This window comes from Nymphaea colorata, chromosome 4 (genome assembly GCF_008831285.2).
Source record: "Nymphaea colorata isolate Beijing-Zhang1983 chromosome 4, ASM883128v2, whole genome shotgun sequence".
Taxonomy (NCBI): Eukaryota; Viridiplantae; Streptophyta; class Magnoliopsida; order Nymphaeales; family Nymphaeaceae; genus Nymphaea; species Nymphaea colorata.
In genome coordinates this window covers 26,409,334-26,427,041 of record NC_045141.1, presented here as the reverse complement: position 1 = coordinate 26,427,041, position 17,708 = coordinate 26,409,334, and the positions used below count along the sequence as shown (strand labels likewise).

The window sequence follows — 17,708 nt, the reverse complement described above, 5'->3', positions numbered from 1 at the left end:
GATGAATCCACTTTGAAAATGAGATTCCTAACTGTGGGGATTTAAAGTTTTATAATTTCTGAAAGAAACTGTCAACTCCTAGTCGCACCAACTTTTTATATATTTAACTTAAGCTATGGGTGAAGGGATCGTCATTTTATAAGTTGACTCTTGCTTGGAAAATGAAACAATTACTTGTCCATCTCAGGAGCCTAGGTAGGACACATGGGTTATTCCATGGAAGGGGGGATGGAATGACCCCAAAGAATTTGATGCTGCATACCCGGTTTTAGTTTTCCAAGTCATGTCACAATATATTCGGCCTGGATCTTAACCATCGTAAAGGCTTAAATGAGATTAAAGATTTAGAAACATTTAGCGACAAGAACAACTGTTCGTTTTTACCTCTTGATAACTATTACAATCTGCCCAAAGTTGGGTGATAGATAATCAAAAGAGCTTTACAAGTAGGACGGAAATAAGGTTACATGTCCTTGATGTGCATTCTCTTTATTTGTTGCAATGGCTGGCGATTTCTAAATTATCTTGAAAGCAATATCCCTTATTTTGTCAAAAAGTGAAACTTTCCAGCTCCGGCTGCTGTTTTGACATTCCCTCCTCGGTTCCATCTTGCAGCCGCATCAATCCATGCATGGAGAATATGGTTGGCATGCACAACTAGTGACCTTTAAGATGCAGTCAAGCCAGTGAAGCATATCTTCCTCTGGAAAGACCTCTATATTTTCTGGCCGGTTGCTCACCTCTTCGTGCAAACCTGAACAGAAACATTTGAAAGAATATAATGCCAGAAGAAAGAATATAATACCAGAAGAAGAAAGTAATAGAAACATGAAATCATTTCCGGTAGAATTTTTGGACAAGATAACTTCCTGCATTCTCTAATATCTGAGTCTAAGCTGTTGGAGTAGGGACCAAATGACACGCTAGGCATCAGATAAGCACCGATGACATACGTGTCCTGCTATGTAACAAATTTTATGTTGCATACATAAATCAGACAACTTGTTAAGAAGCTGGGATGACAAGGTGCTCACATTGTTTCCCCACCACAATTTGAGATCATAATATTTGCCTTTCAAGATCAAATAATTTCTCAAGTCACCAATCAAATTCAGGTCGGCGGATGAACTCGGTAGACCTAAGAAGCAACTGTATCGAGTTCAAACTTCAAATGTTGCTGCTACTCACCTGGAACTAAATCGCTCCAAAAATTTCTTAAACTTCAGGCCCATTTGCGAACAAACTAATCAAACCGTGGAAAACTTGAGCAGATAGTTGGTGTGCTTCAAAGAGTTCACCATCTAAGTTCCACACACTTGCTTTGCCAGATGAAGTGAAGGTAAACATTGGAGTCTAAAAATGAGAACATGCATAAGTTCGCAGGAAAGAACAATAAGAGGCATCAAGTTTTCTAATTGTTAGGCATACTTTATGATGTTCCACAAATTTAAAATCAAGTGGATCAGAGCCTTTTCTTGCAAGCCGAGTCAGATGCCTATACATTTAAAACATAGTAAGAAGTCAATCTCCTTTCTTGGAAATTAAGAACGAGAACTTGTCAATAATATACAGTAGAAATCAAATTCCAGTCTCCTAAATGAGAGAGTGATGATAGAAAGTTAAAAAAGATGAGATTAGCAATATGCACCATGAAAAGGATGGCAGCTGATGATGTCACTAATCCGGTTTTCAAACTTTTCGTATGATGTGTTTGACAAAATGCAAGGGGATGAGTAATGAAAGACCCTTAGGAGTTAGGACCATACATCGAATTACATGAAAATGAAGCTTCTGTTGGGGAAAAGAATTGCCCGACCTGTGATCCTTTGCAAACATGTTTAAACCTCGTTGAATCAGATTTTATCCTCCTCTCTCCCCTCCTCCACAACCACCCCTTCCCCTCCAACCAAAAAAGATCCAGCAAAGAAAAATCCCCTGTTTTCATGCAACAAAGCTTGCAATTTTTCTCTCCGATTCCATGAATATAAATATCTGTTGTTTGACAGTTCAAAAGATTAAAATGTTTGAGAATCTAGGAGCACATTAAGATGATGGTGGAAAAAAAAGTCATACAAATAAAATGCAGATGCATTTGGCAAGTCCGTACAATAAAGCAAAGATTACTATCAGGGAACACAGACATGAAGTTTCTGATGCAAGAATCAAGCTTGAGCTGCATGAGACTAATATACTTGCTTAACATGTTCAGAAAAGGAAAAAAGGAAAGGATCTGTAAGCACATTATATGACGCTCATGCACAATTGAAACTCAAATATAGTAAAATAGATTACCGGAACATGTCTCGTATGTCATTTCCATGGTTCCAAGTAAAAATTTCAATACATGGAATGGAAAACATGCTGCATATTGAAATATAATTTCTATCACATTACCAGAGATAAAGAGCATGAGGACAATCCCTAATCAGTATCAGATGTAGGAAACCATCTGCAAGGTGTGCATCAGCCACTATTCCTTCAGGGGCCCTTTCATTACGACAAGAGATAATGGCTGCGCCTACACTTAAGAATCGTCCCTTTGTTCTTGTCCACCTTAAACATTTGTAATCTGAATAGCTTCGAGATGTATCATCATTTGGAAGAAACTGAACAGGCTTTATGCCCTCACTGCAAATGGGACACTCCACCCGGCATATAAACTTTTTTTCTGGTCCATTTGGAATTCTTTCCCGAAACATCTGGGTCCCAGTTTCACTATTATCTTCCTCCTTTCCGTTGGATGCCACGAAAAAGACCTCTGCTTCATATGATCTGAAAGAGACCAGATATGTTTAAAGAAACCAAAGGCTGAAGCCAGAGACAAAACAACTCTAGCTTTGTGTGTCCAGAGCATCTTTCTCTAGGATACCTGTGCTGCAAAAACACCTTTGTTCCAGCATAATCATAACGAACAGGGCCCATCCAGCGACAAGTCTCACTCTCCTTGATTACGTCTCCATAAAACCCATACCTGATGATCAACAAAATTATCTGGGATTTTAGACAAATATGAACAGACAGAGTCCCTATGCACACAATTTTTTCAAAGCAGGAAACAGGCTACTATGTCACCCATTGCCTGTCAGTCCTTTGTATTTATAATGCTCATTATTGTTCATAAACTGCAGTTGTATTATTGTCATTTTGTAATTATAATTGTGATCTAAATTTGTGCTTCAATTATATGACTTCAATGCCTACAATCATGATTCAGTTCAACATGACTAGAGATATTCCACAAAGGTAAACAGAAAGAAGAAAAGAACAGTAGTCATATAGGGAGAATACCCAGCAAAAGAAGCTGCATAATGTACAGAAGGTGCTCCCATGGATGATGAACTAACTTTCCATCGGACTATTCGAGCAACATCAAGAAATCTTTGTTTTCCAAGGACAATGTGCAATGCAGATGTGACAGGATCACGAACTCCAGTAGAACTATATAAAATGGGAACAAGTAATGGTCATGCTTTCATCCAGAATCATTCAATTCATATCCAAATGAGCAGCCTTGCATATGCTAGCATAAATGTCGGACTATTTGAGTAAAGAGTCATGCTAAGCCTTAATCTATTCGTTCATCTGCGTAAAAAATTGGTGATACCTAATCACAATAGCATCGGTTGAGCCTGCAGGAATAATTCCAAATCTAATCCATGGATGTGGAAGAGAGAAATGATGACCTTGGCCTGAAGCGCACGAGGAAAACGTTGCACTCAGTATTATGTCTCTCAATGTGCACTAAAAATTTAAAGTGCAAGTTAATTGATTGGTTAAAATGATTTCTATGCTGTGGACAGCAGGAAAAAGGAGACCTGTGGTCAATGCCCTTGCTCCAGTACCTGCAACGGTGATCAAAGAAAATCTTATAACTTGATGTTTTGACTTACGGTCATAACAGCTAAAGAAAATTGGCTTTGACAGGTACCAGTATTTAATGAGGCAGACTCAATGGACTGTGTACTGTAAAGAAGAGGACCAGAAACATCATCCTGCCGCATCACTCCTAATAATGATGTCATGAATGAACATTACAATCACAAAGTCATAGAATCTGAATTCTCATTTATGAGATAGTTACCCTTATCCTTGTGAGTAGACTGTGAAAACTCTGCAGGTGTGGGAGGATATGGAGCTGCATGTCTCGTACACAGAAAGCCATTCATTATTTCATTGAAGAAACCATCACCACCCTGGCAGTAACCAAAATTGGACTTTTTAACAGTCCTGAATCGAATGTAAACTTATCTAAGCCCATTTAGTCCCAGTGTAAGTGAGCAAGGATCCGATAATGCAACTTTTATCTTGAAATGGTTCTGCCATCAGATATAAAATTCACGATATACATTCATATGCAGCATTCTCTTTAATAATCTGGATATAGACCAGATCTAAGAGCAGCCTAAGGTCATCTTAGAAGCCTAGCTATGCTAAATTTCTAAGTAAAAAACTGTAGCATGCTTCCTTTGAAAGGGAAAACGCTGCTCAGAAACACTTTAAGGAACTTACTACAGCAACAGCACCATCATAGGCCTTGAGTTCCTCATCTGTAAGAGATAGCATGGTGTCCAATGCATGCCCTGCCCTCTGCGTTATTATCACCTACACAACAATGTTTTCAGCTGACTGCATCTCTTATCATTGTCTGTGAACAAGAGAGTGTCATGTTCTCTAGTTTGTAGTCCACGAGTCCAATGCTCATTAAGAAAATATTTTTAAGTTCAATGCACTGCCAGCAAGAAGCCAAGCGTGAAAATATTTAAATAACATTTAGTCATATTCATACCTTTGTGGCCACTTTAGCACGGGTGAATATGGGAGAGACGCTTTCCCATATCATACATCCTTTTCCTTTTCCACTAAATGGATGAACAAAAACCTGAAGACACAAGAAAGTTGCCTCGGAGAGGCTGGCATTGTTGTGTCTCTCAAACATCAAAAGACAGCTGTAACTTCAAACTTCCAAACAGTGATTTGAAATGTAGACATACCAGCAGGTTTTTAGGCCTTCCAACATCCTGGGTCAACACGTTGTCTATTTTTTCTACCCATGTTTTACAGGCCTTTAAATCTTTATGTCCAAAAATGTACGATGCCAGAACCCAAAGAGAAGGTTGTGTTTTGGATCTTCTGAATCCATGTACCACAAATCGGTGCATCTTCAAAAAAGGATAGAATGTAAAAGATCAATAAATTACTGCAACATAATGAAGGAAAATAAACACATTGGTACCTCTGAGTCGCAGTTCAGGAGACACCTCCCAGCATCTAGTAGGCTGCATTCACGAATCAAGCCACAATTAGCAAGTTCAACAGCATATATCTCTGAAAATTTGATCTCTGATTGTCCCCTGTGCGAGAACTGTATCCCGAGACAAGTAGAATTGTCCGGCTGCTACGAACACAGAGGGGAATGAACGTAAGTAATTGCATTCAGAACAATGATTTAATATGTGTAGTTCATCGCTCGACTCTCGCGGGCTAAGGGTGAAAGTAACTGGCAAGACCATAACACATGCTAGGACAGACACAAGAATCGTCAATTTACGTATGGTAGATAAGGATGTGTGTCTTTGTCTCTATAAAGTATAAGCACACGCACTGTTATCTGTTCTATGTGAATTCCCTTTATGCTATGTGAATCACTGAAAATTATGATCAAACTACTTCGACAAATACCACACACCTGAAACTGGAGGCCAGTTTTTCAAACAGGTTACGCGAATTAACAAAAGAAATTTTACAGGAAACTGAACAACCCTGACATAAATTCTACCATAATAAAGAGAGGAAAAAAAAGTCCAGAATCAGAAAAGGCAAGAGACAGAAGAACATAGATTAAAAGAAAAAATTATGAACATTTTTGTACAAATGAAAACAAAAGAAGACAAATTTACCGAATCATCAATCCGCTTCCACGACAATCCACTAGAATCCATGGTGACGTTGACCTCCCCAACATAATCCAAAAATAAAGTGGAATTAAGAAGCAACCGATCCTCCTCCGGCGGACGCCCGTGAGTTGTTTTCGGGGATCCAACTTCAACAAACTCATCCATATTCTCTATTTCCGCGTATCCACCTTGGTTTGCCTCCATAGGTTTCCAAGAAATGGGCATACACCGAAATGTTAACCCCACGGTCACGTGCAAGAAAAAATCGAGAACATCAAATTGCAGGAAGAACCGAGAGGCCGCCCACTTTGACGAACGGCAGTAGCAACAAAAAATGGAGAAACGGAATAGCTAGATGTGGGCATACACATTGACTCAACCTTATTGTAAAGGCATTTTTGTTGGTGGGGAGTCCTCGGGCAGGATTAAGCCCCTCTTCTCTTCTCCCACAGTCAAAGGAGAAACTGAAAGGGAAACTAATAAATTTGAAGTTTTCAACTCTACTAACAGAAACAGGGGCAATCTATGACGATCAAAGGCCCCTCAATTCAACAATCAACATTTGACTATGTAAATGATATAAAAGGTAAAATGACAGCATGAATCCCCTTCCTTCCCCCACCAGCTATTCTCCCCTTACCTCCCCATTGGTGGAGATCGTTGACGGACGATCTCTACTGGGAGAGGCCATATCCAATAGTCCCTTTTTCTCCTTCAGGCGGTCATGACACATTACCGTGTTTAGCGATTCCTATAAAAAGAAACAGATGGACGCTCCCCATTTGCAACAATAACGAAGAAACCCAACGTATAAAGGTGAACAAGGAAGTCCTCAACCTTTGACATACATTCCAATTTAACAGTTAGTCAGATAAAAGAAAACTTAGGGATTTTCATAATTAACAATAAAAAAAGCTTAATTGCTAAAGTTATGTGCATTTTTGAAATCTCTCTTAATTTTTAGAAGCAAAACAAAAATGGGGATACAATCTAAGCTACAATACTTAATATTAAACAACTCAAACTAAAGTTTTAATAAAAGATGGTTTCTTGATTGTCCTTCATCCTCTCCTTTAATCATTTCTCCAAAAGGAATGGCCTTTTCCTCGACGTTCTAAAACGAGCAAATAAAAAGGTGGAGCTTCCCTTTCTTTTGTAAACATTTTCTAAACAATAGGCTTTGATGCAGCATGCTTCATCAACAGCCACAAGCTGCATGCCGTATGGCCATTGGCCCATATATCAACTACCACTCTTCCTCCCCCCAACTATTCTTCCTACCCATTTAAGAGAAAGAAGCAAGCTAGAAAGGGTAAACAAATTTTCATTTTCTTAAAAGGCATCAACATGTAAGTGAGAGAAATTTCTCTAAGGTGTTATAAAAACATGTATTTTTGTAGCTTTGTGTGGGCAATTGCCTACATGTTGCCCCCACCCTTGTTCATGTAAATGTAAATTTTACAAAATTTTATTTATTTTATATAAAAAAATTTAAAAAATATATTCCAGCCCTTGTTAAAAATTTAAAAGTATAATTGGGTCCCCCTCATAAAAATTTATTGGCTCCATATAAAAAGCTATTCAATGAAATCAACATTTGCAAACATTAAGAGGTAATTTTAATGACCTCCTTGGAATAACTACAGCTACGATTATTCTGTTTGCATATTCCGTTGTATTCTTACAAAGTCTATTATGTCATTTCATTTGAAATTTTAATTTTAACAGAGAATTTTGACATCAAGAACTAGCTTGAGAACATATACACAATTCTTCGGTTACTTTTGTAGCATGTATCAATTTATCGATGATGAATTGTAGAACACTACAGTTTACTAAACGGGGACTAAGTATCACAGCCCACAGACAGGAAAAGCATTATGTTTTCATGATCAACTCCACTTAGTCCAAATGACACTAAACCAAAGCAACAAAAGAAGCTATGGATTGAGTTGTAGAAGGCCTTTTCTTTGGACTTGCAAACTGTTTGTCAATAGCATCGGACCCCAAAGGTGACACACCGAACGAGAACTCAACCACCCACCCTGTTATCGACCTGATCACCGGGATTGTTCTCAGGTAATCTCTCTCTCTCTTGGTGGAAGTTCCCTCTTATCCATGGCAAGAAAAGAGGGCGTCGAGCCCTTTTTCTTGTCCAAAGAGTCTCTCATATTGGATTTTTGTTGCTGAAGAGGGTTTTAGTGTTGGATGACATAGGGCAAAGAGGGAAACAAGGATGCAGACGGGACCAGAAGGGATGAACTATTATCAACTACCATCGTCGAGCCCATCGGCAGTCGGCTGGAGATGCACACGAAGGCATTTAGGAGCAGCGAAGCCCGTCAATGAGGAAGCCTGTTTTCACATGTGAAGATGAATCCTCGTAGAAAAAGATGTGAGATTTCACCTATCTATTCTTGCTCTGAACCTATTTGTTGAAATGCTCGTGTGAAAAGCATCTTCTTGTTTTTATAAATTAAAAAAAAAAAAAACTTCCCGAGTCACCCAGCCATTCTACTGTGCCAACAGCAACCTCTCGCCGTGTTCCGGCTCCTCCCTACATGAGGCACTACAACAAAATGCATCACCATCGCCTACAGACCCGAGGTCGTTGGAAGCACGTCTGCACCATCGTCGACGACTGCTTCGTGATACTCTCTCTCTCGCAAGAAACCTTCTTCGTTATTTCAAGAACTTTCTCCGAAAATCGCTTGATCCGTTTCTTGCCTCTTATTTTGTGATGAAGCATCACGGATGGTGTTTCCGGCATTACTATAAGTAGTAACAATTTCCTTTATCTATCTTTTTTTTCGTGAAAATCGTGGAGGATGTATCTGACGGTGGGATTCGAACATGAACTCACGGTTCAAATGCCTGCTCTTTAAATCCCTTCTGTTCAACAGGAAATTCGTTTGGCCTGCGTTTAGCGTCAAAGTTTAAGGCGATATTGTGGCTTGTATCACCTTTCCTCGAATCTGATCATATGATATGAGGATAAATGTTGTGTCCTTTCTAGTTTATCTACAATTCCTTTTGTAGATCATACAATATGGGGTTCATATGGGGATAAGTCTTCTGATAACTCATCACATTTTGGTCTTGAGTATAATTGATATTATTTATTTGATTGCTTGTAGAAAATGGTATAGTTAAAAACCATGACAATCTCACAATAAAATGTTAACCGAATTATGACCATTATTTTTTGTTTAACAGCTAAATAGTTGTTTATTAAAACTCCATTGTTTTGTAAAAGTTTTTGGGTCAGGTTCTTCAAAGCCATCCCTTGCTTTTGTTGTTCTTTGAGTCAAGAGTTCTGATACTCTTACTTTCTCCACCTCTACCTGCAGAAATTGTGCTGAAGTTTTTCAATTTATCATTACCGCATCAATTATCGACTTGGAATGCAAGATTAATTTTGAAAATGTGCCTTCAATTGGCTGATTCATTCGTCCCAAACACTCAGCAGTCCATATCATGCCGCAGAAACCGAACCAATGAACCAGTTGTTCATGAGAGTTCAAAATCCAACACCACTTAAAAAGCTCTCCACTTGACTAAACCCACAAGAGTGCAGAAGTTTTCCACATTTTAGTGTTCAAGGAACAAGTGGAATTTCGCGTGAACAACTACAGCGGACTTCTTCTCTCAATTGACCTTTAAAAGCAAAGGCAACATTTTCCTTTTCCCCTTTCCTTTAATGTAATGTGGTTCCTCCTTTTCGCCTTAAATTTTGAGACATTTAGATCTTTGTACCATTCAGTAATTCTTTGCCGGCTTTCACAAAGTCTATAATTTTGAGACTCCTTAAATTTACTGTCGTATGAAGTATGTGCTTAAAGAGTGAGCATAATATTTAGCTAATTTAGAATTGTTGATTTATGCAAGTGTGATTTTTTGAAGCGCAGATTTTTTTTCTACTTTGTTTTTTCTTTTTTCATGGTTCATTGTTTCTCATAATAAATCTGAAAACTTGTGGTGGCAGTGAATAAATCCATTGTATTTTTCAACATCGCATTTGTCATCCTGCAGTAGAAGATAAGAAGCAAATGAAGAGATTTGATTCAGTTCACAGTGTTTTAAGAGGATAGTGCTGAGATAGTGTTGTTCACAAATATGTCGAGCAATCATCTCATTGAAGTGGTCTCACAAATTATGGCAATTGTAATTTGGAATTAAGGTGCTCTTTTTTCTTTGCTTGGAAGTGTCTACTATTGGTTTTGGAATTACGACATCAGCGTATTTATAATTGTTTTTTTTTTCTTTTTTTTTTTAAGTCACAGTTCACTGGCGCTTATTTAAGATAGCTCCAGTGAACAACGTGTTGTCTTCAACTCAAGATGCTGGCGCTACTTGGACGCGCCAGTTAACATATATTATGCATGGTTCTACGAAAAGCACCAGAGCTTCGAGCAGCTCTAGCAGTTCATGACTTAATCCAAACACTCCAAGATGGCTATTTACATTACTGTTTGTTTGCTATATATCATGCTTTAATTCGAATTAATTGCAAAAAAAAGGCTTGTTTTCTGATCATCAAGATTGATGCATTATGTGATCTTTTTTTTTTTTGGCTTATTTGAAAAGCACAAGTGTGAAAGATCACATTTATTACGTTAAGTAAAAAAGCATGCATCACCATATAAAAAGTTGGGTATATGAGAGTGATATTAAACTGCCTGGGGTGTGTATGTGTTTGTTTGTATAGGATCATTTGGGATTGCAAAATTTGTGAAGGAAGGTTATGATCACACGTACCATCCCGTTTAAATGATTCAGATCTTAAATCTCAGGAGCAGGACCTAGGATCTTAGGTACATGCATTTTGAGTCTGAAAAGAATGAATGATTACATAGTTTCAGGTGAGGCCCTGATGACACCACAAATATGTGGATTGCATAGACTAGGGCTTTGGTATGGGCCATGCACTGAAACCGAACTCTAGATTTTGGGGACCACATTTCTTCATCCAAGTTGAGATGGAAACATTCAGGCAGTCATTCAACATCCCAGTTAAAGATCCCTCCCGAAATTGGTTCATCCACATCATAAGGGACCTAAATTGATTGGATGCTTTTTGCTAGATTGACTAAGTTTGTAAGAATGTGCTTCAAGGAAGAAAAAGGTAAGTATCTCGAAATTTTGAGGAAACATAAAAAATATGCTCGTGAATTTTTTAGGTCCAATTTAGTCTCTTACCTAATTCTGCCTTTTAAAATCTTTTAATTAAGGTTTATGTATTTTAAACTGCTGTTTGATTAGCATGTGGAAATTAGAAATTATTATTAATTATCTTAAATGCAGGATTTATAGATCAATGAGGTATGAAAGTGAAGCAAGAACTGGTGGCCCAAGAACATATTTTCTGTGTGTGCAATGATACAGATTTTTGTGGACTAGAAAATGGCCAAAATAAAAGACTCTCTCTTCCTATGTCGTCTACTAGAATACCTTTAATGGTTTGGTCTCTTATGCTTCTTGAAGAATTGGTTGCACTCTCTTAATGGTGGTTTCATTCCCATAGAGGTTGCCCTTTCTGCTGTGGATATTGTCATTGTACATTTCTTCAGTAGAACAACATACTATGTTGAAACTCTTTTGACCAAGTCATTGAAGTGCTTGTTTCGTTAAAGAATGGTACAGTTATTATACATATAAGGCGTTAACATGATCAGATTGAGCGAATAAAGCTCAGACCTATCATTTCCTGTGGGTAATTTATGCAACACATGCACTTAACTTACATAACCTATCAATTTCGCTCTCGCTATTTTCGTGGTGGTGATGTTCAACTTGAAACCTGCTGCTAGGACTGCACACACCAGCAATGCCAAGCTTTACGTATCATATACAAATATGTTTTTTCTACAATGGTCATATATATCTGTGACTTTTTTGTAAATATGCATATTAAAGCTATGATTAGTCAAGTTGATATTGACAGGTAAATGTCAATGTATCTTCAAAACTATCTTACATCCAATTTACACATTGCTTATGTTCTTATATTTTAAATATTCTTTTAGTTATTTCTTTTCTTGTCTTGTAGATCTTTTTGACAATGTTAATATATTCTTTCTCTATGTTGTTTTTTTTCTTGAGCTTCCTTTATGACCTGAAACTTTCATGAGATACGCAGAAACCTGTAGTAACACAAGCTTTTGATTCGCTGGACATGGCCATGAATGATATTTATGGCTATATTTGCTACCATCTTGGACCTGATTTGTCCAACAAAGTTCATTGGTTTCACTGGCAAAATAGTATTGTCTGATTGACAAGAAAGTGGTATGGTTGCAATGGCGTTTGATGCCAGGTGGTTCAAAAAAATTGTCTGTTTCATGAGCTTTATACTGAAGCATAGACATATAAAGATCCCGAATTTACACTTTTTTGTGTGTTTGTGCATCTGCGCATGCTCAAGTGTGCTAAGGTATATGCACTTGTTGCAGTTTTAAGATGTAGCCAGTGATCAAGATATAAATACTTTGATGATGTACATTTGGATTTTGTATAGTTGGTTGGAGGATTGTCTTTGTGCTGGCAGAATTATATTATAAGTAATACACTCCGAACTTGATTATATACGTTATGTGTTTGTCCTTCATTGGTGCCCTATAGATTGTCCTCAGAGTAGATAATTAGGTTCTTGTTGATGTTTTGATTCTCTCTTCCAGGGAATGTTTGTGCTTGCTATAAGAGGCAGTGTGCTGATGAGCAACGTAAAAAGTGGTTACCGTTAGCATATAAGATACAGATTATTGGCCGTTATGCACAGGCAGAACTTGGTCGTGGTTCAAATGTTCAAGACCTTGAGACTACAGCTACGTGTGGCAGGAATTCAGATGAATTTATCATCCACAGTCCCCACATTGACTTCAAACAAAGCGAGTAAAGAGTCCTTTAGTTAGTCCTTCAGTTGTAGGAGGAACTTTTATCTGACTTTCTTTTCAATTATAGATTTCTAACTTGCGGTTGATTTTTCATTTGTTTTGTTATATCACAGTGTGATCTTTTCTTGTTGTCAACAAATCTGCACCATATTATTGACTTTACTCTTGTGTAATACAGTGGTGGCCTAGGTAAAGCATAAAGGCATGCAATTGTATATGCTCGCTGATGATGAAGAACGTGGAATACGTGGTGACTGGGTTTGCTCTACTTTGTCTCTCATTCAATACGTTTACTTTAAACACCTAGAAAGCAATAACTTTTATATTTTTGAAAATTTCATAGGATTTATTGTTCAATTGTGAAGTTTAGAAGATCATTCACCCCTTCCTAGTGCCTGTTTGATGCCTAGCGTGTCATTTGGTCCATACTCCAAGTCTTAGATAATTGGAGAATGAAGGGAATTATCTTGTCCAAAAGTTCTAGCTGAAATCGTTTCATGTTTGTACTACTTTCTCCTTCGTCTGGTATTATATTCTCCCAAACGTTTCTTTTCAGGTTTGAGCGCGAAGAGGTGAGGAGGAGGCCAGAACATACAATGGGAGGCCAGAATACACTGGTCTTCCCAGAGCAAGATATACTAATATTGAGTGCCAACCATTTCTCCGTGCGTCGATTGATGCTACTGTAAGATGAAAACCATTTTATCCGACATTTTCTAAATGTACAAAAAAAAAGTAAACAAAAACAAAAATATGATGAAGAAAATATAACTACTTGATAAAAAGACCGGTTCCTGAGGCGCACCGACAATGTCTGGTCTTTTTGTTGAGGCAGGTATACCAGTGACAAAAAACACCGCTATTAGTCTACAGCGATGACGGTCCACAGCGGCCAATTTAATCACCGGTATAAATCTATAGCGGTGATCGATCAGGTTCACCGCTATAGGAACTTTAGCGGCGACGTATTTCACCGGTTTAGATCTATAGTGGTTGTAATTGCCATCGTTATAGATGTGTATCGGTAGCAATTGGCACCGTATAGGATCGACAATCTAAAGCCGCTTCCAAGGTTTATAGTTCTAGCTTGTTTAAATCCTATTTGAACATGAAGTTCTTTTTTTCTTTTCCATTATTCCTAAGTTTTTGCTTACATTTTATGTTCAGCTACACGATTATGCTTAAAATAAAGCATTCTAAAACACTAGGAGACAAGCGTATGTCAAATTGGGGAGCCATCGTTTTTAGTTCAGCTTAATGTGAAGTTTAAGACCGAGAATCCTATTTTGCTGCTTGAAAACCATATAGAATAAAGAATCATCAACAAAACGAGTAGGCCTTTAAATATATCTTGGCACTGCTTTCTTCGTAATTAATTCAAAACGCTATTTCTTCTAATTGCTTTGCATTTTAATTTGGTATTGGACAAAAAACTATGAAGTAAAGGTTGATCATTTTCATCTGCGTATGGGCCATTTCCTAATTCGTACATATAAGGATGAATATGGTAAAAAGATTTTCCCAAGTTTCGGTTCATTTATTAGTCAACATTTAGATAATAAAGGGAAGGTTCTTCCTAGTTAGATGATGCACTCCATTTTCTATCAAGTGATGTGCTTGCAAACTGTCTATCAGATCTACTTTAGTTCAAAACAATGCTTCACTCCAAATCATGAGCTTCCAACTCAACAAAAAGTTCAACCATTACCATAGGGAAGCTCCTATTTGGGTTGGATACGTAGGGCTAGTTCATTGGTTCCTTTCTATACATATCCCGTAGAATTAACTTCTGGCCATAGTGCATGCACCTTATCTTTAATTAAAATAGCCAAATACAAGAAACAAAAACCATAAAATTCTTTATGAAAATATTTGGCAGCTGGGAGCGCAAGCTAGTAACATAGTGAAATTGGAATTATATAAAAGAATCTATTCATGTCCTATAACGTGTCTCATTCTTTAGCAAAGTCTATTTGACTTACAAAATATTGATGATCTTATGTGATAATTAAACAAACATATATAGGTCAGTTTTTGTCAAATTTTATTTAAATGCATATAAAAGCATTGAAATGCCAAAAAAGAGCGTCATTGTATATCTACTAAATTTTGTGGTGTTTGGAATATCATAAAAAATGTACAGCAGAAAAAATGAAAACCCAATGGTTCGACTCACTAAGAGTATGCATCCGCAGCCATAAATTTGTCGCTCACTTTCGTCACCCATCAACGACGTTCGACGTAGAGATCTCATCTTAAAACCCCAACAAATCTGATTTACACCTAAAAAATAAGTTTATAAGAAGGCATTACCTAGGGCTTTAAATTCCGTGTCTGCCTACTAATTTGGTCTTAAGGCTCATTAAGCCAGCTCGCCCTGTTCGTTTAAATCAATAAATAACGAAGAGAAAAAAAGAAAAATACATGGCCAACAAAGCAGTACGACCACTTAGACACGCGCTTTAATTAATTATTTACTTCGGAATATCCAATATATAGTTGAAATTTGAAATTGATAAAGCACCAAAATATGATCTGCTGGAAAGAATTTGCAAAGAAATAGCCTTTTGTTTAATAATTTCTCTTAATTGAAAAATTCTAGCCCTGCGCCAACAGCGGCAGCATCACCATATATGTGCCCTATTTTTCCTTTTATATGTGCGTGAGAGAGAGAGGGAGAGAAAGACAAGTGCTACCAGAGAGAGCCTGAAGATTGAACTGCCATCCATATGTATGTTGTTACGAGTTATCTACAATCTGATGATCAATTTCCAGACCTCATCTCCCTCATAGCCTTTGACCTTTCGTTCTTCCTGAGGAAGAATTGCGAGTGTTTCACTGCAAGAAAGTACGGTAGCAGTGGCGCTAAGGTAAGAACAGCTCTGGCGCTAGCCTCCTCAACGCTGTTGTCGAAGAGAGTCTTTGGCGTCAAGCTGATAAATCGCCAGTGACGGCCTTGACGTTGTGTGCGCTAGTGTCAGAGTTGGACCCAAATGAACCGCCTTCCGGTTTCCTGTGAGAGTTTCAAGAGCGAAAGCGCTAGCGCTTATTGATCAAACGTCAAAAGCTTAAAAAAATGTGTTTCCCACACCCCCCCAAAAAAAAAAAGAACAGAGCCACAGTTACAAGGGATGCCAGTGCCGTTCGGATAGCTCTGGCGATCGTCGAGTAGCGCCAGGAAGTCGAAACTTTTCCGCCCAACCTGATTTCTCGCAGCCTCTTTTGCACGACCTCTCCGGTGTTGCCTGCCTTCCGACGAAAAGCTGCCCATTGATCCTTCTCCATTGTCGACTTACCAAGATCCACTGTGTCGGTCTCTCTCTCTGTATATGCATCGATATTTCTTCTTCTTCACTATTCAATGGTTCCTTTTGCAGATATGCTATACCCATCTGGAGTTTTGCCGTCGCCTCGATCACTTTTGCAGATACGCTAAACTCATCTTCAGTTTGTTCGTTTTTTGGGGCATTTTGATTTGGGTGTTTTTATTTATGAAGTGGATTTGGGTATTTCAACAATTCTGTTTGTTCGTTTTTTGAGGCATCTTGCTTTGGGCGTTTTCATTTATGAAGTTAAATTTGGGATTTGGGCATTTCAATCGTTAAAGCATTAGAATCATTTGTTCTAAAATTTCTGCTTCTGAGCATTTTTCCAGGTTGTTCAAGAATTTCACATGTTCTGTTGTCAAATTATGTATTACATTCATTTGCTCTAAAGAAATTTCTATGTTCTTTCCAAGAAAGGTAAAAAAATATTTCACTGACTTGCTTATCTTGTTGAAAAGCACAATGATGAGCTTGCAAGAAGACGACAGTTGCTGATCTTCACTGGTATTCTTTTGTATTGTGATACTGTGATCACGTATTTTTATCTTTTTTTTTTTTTTTTTCGCAGTATGTTCTTCCCAGTGCGGTTGCAAATTAGGGGCTAATAAAGTTTTGGGAAAGAAGAGAAACAGAGAGAAAGAGGAAAACGAGAGAAGAGAGAGTGATTTTATTGATTGTCGACTTCACAATGCATACACACCCTTGTGTGCAAACATGTTCATCCATGCACTGACCCACGTTCAAAGGGACATCATCCATCTATTCTTGTTTGCTTTGGTACAAGGGGTGTAATGTTGCGGTAGTCCTTAATACTTGTCACCTTGGAAGAAGTATTTGAAGGCCGAAGCCCATAATCATATAATTAGCATTCAACCACTTTTAAGTATCTATCAGCTTAACAAAGGAATCATAAATACATCACTAGTACCAAATGGAGCAACAAAAGTTATATAGCTGTGGACACTAATTCACATTTTTATATGTATATTAAGCTTCCAGGTGAATGAGAGGAAAAGAACCTATTTTTCGACTCCTCAAAAATCTGGGGTTCTTTTGCTTTGCTGTTTGTCCTCTTTTTCTGGCTTAATGGATTATTTTCCTGTTAGTCACGCTTATTTGATATGTGCCAGTAGGGTTACTGTAAGGAATTCATAAGCGAGATTAACAAGATTGCATCTTTGCAACATCTTCATATTTGTAAACAGATTGGATTTCATGCACGTGAAGGCTCTGATCATTGAATTCTGGTTTTTTGAGAGACTTCCATGGGAGCTTGGATCGGCTGCTTTATGGCAGACCTGATGGACCTCCAATCAACTGGAGTTTATTTAAAACATGAAGGCTTGCTTGTTCTGCTATTTCTGAATTTCTCAGAATTTGCATTTCTTAATCAATCTTAAGAAAAATTATGTCCATTTGTGTGCTGATGGATGTGGCAGTCTTGCATATATCGTACATTTTTTTGCATTTTTCTTCTTATTTCCTAATTCTTTTTGTGCATTTGAGGTTCAATTCATGGGTTCCATAAAGAAGCTCTTAGAACCCAATGGAATAATGTACCCATACAAAGTTCTTCCTCCGTCCGTACTTTGCTA

At 37.8% G+C, this 17,708-nt stretch overlaps 2 protein-coding genes across 10 annotated transcripts; one reads left to right on the top strand and one right to left on the bottom strand.

The window, feature by feature from the left end:
- Positions 1-331: 331 nt before the first annotated feature.
- Positions 332-6,706, bottom strand: LOC116253086 (ceramide kinase). Of its 7 annotated transcripts, none has more exons than XM_031627841.2 (16): positions 6,535-6,704; positions 5,898-6,358; positions 5,234-5,392; positions 4,992-5,159; positions 4,787-4,879; positions 4,510-4,602; positions 4,082-4,193; positions 3,929-4,006; positions 3,816-3,842; positions 3,605-3,689; positions 3,289-3,438; positions 2,870-2,971; positions 2,395-2,772; positions 1,429-1,495; positions 1,189-1,353; positions 332-754 (listed from the first exon to the last, which is right to left on the bottom strand). In XM_031627841.2, exons 2-15 carry the CDS (start codon positions 6,117-6,119, stop codon positions 1,216-1,218), a joined length of 1,872 nt encoding a protein of 623 aa, XP_031483701.1. In that variant the 5' UTR covers positions 6,120-6,358; positions 6,535-6,704; the 3' UTR covers positions 332-754; positions 1,189-1,215. The 7 variants fall into 7 exon arrangements, 4 of the variants coding, with proteins under 4 accessions (XP_031483701.1, XP_031483703.1, XP_049933498.1 ...); XM_031627843.2 differs by having other exon boundaries at positions 5,234-5,276; XR_004172393.2 differs by lacking the exon at positions 332-754 and adding an exon at positions 1,817-1,992 and having other exon boundaries at positions 1,281-1,353; positions 6,535-6,705.
- Positions 6,707-7,834: 1,128 nt separating this feature from the next.
- On the top strand, positions 7,835-13,542 carry LOC116253475 (peroxisomal acyl-coenzyme A oxidase 1-like). 3 transcript variants are annotated; one of them, XR_004172442.2, is made up of 4 exons: positions 7,835-7,973; positions 8,112-8,289; positions 12,572-12,785; positions 12,966-13,320. XR_004172442.2 is itself a non-coding variant. In XM_031628299.2 (3 exons), the coding sequence occupies exons 1-3, from the start codon at positions 8,268-8,270 to the stop codon at positions 12,985-12,987; spliced, it is 258 nt and encodes an 85-aa protein (XP_031484159.1). In that variant the 5' UTR covers positions 7,999-8,267; the 3' UTR covers positions 12,988-13,320. The 3 variants fall into 3 exon arrangements, 1 of the variants encoding a protein (XP_031484159.1); XR_007573262.1 differs by lacking the exon at positions 7,835-7,973 and adding an exon at positions 13,344-13,542 and having other exon boundaries at positions 7,999-8,289; positions 12,966-13,045; XM_031628299.2 differs by lacking the exon at positions 7,835-7,973 and having other exon boundaries at positions 7,999-8,289.
- Positions 13,543-17,708: the final 4,166 nt, after the last annotated feature.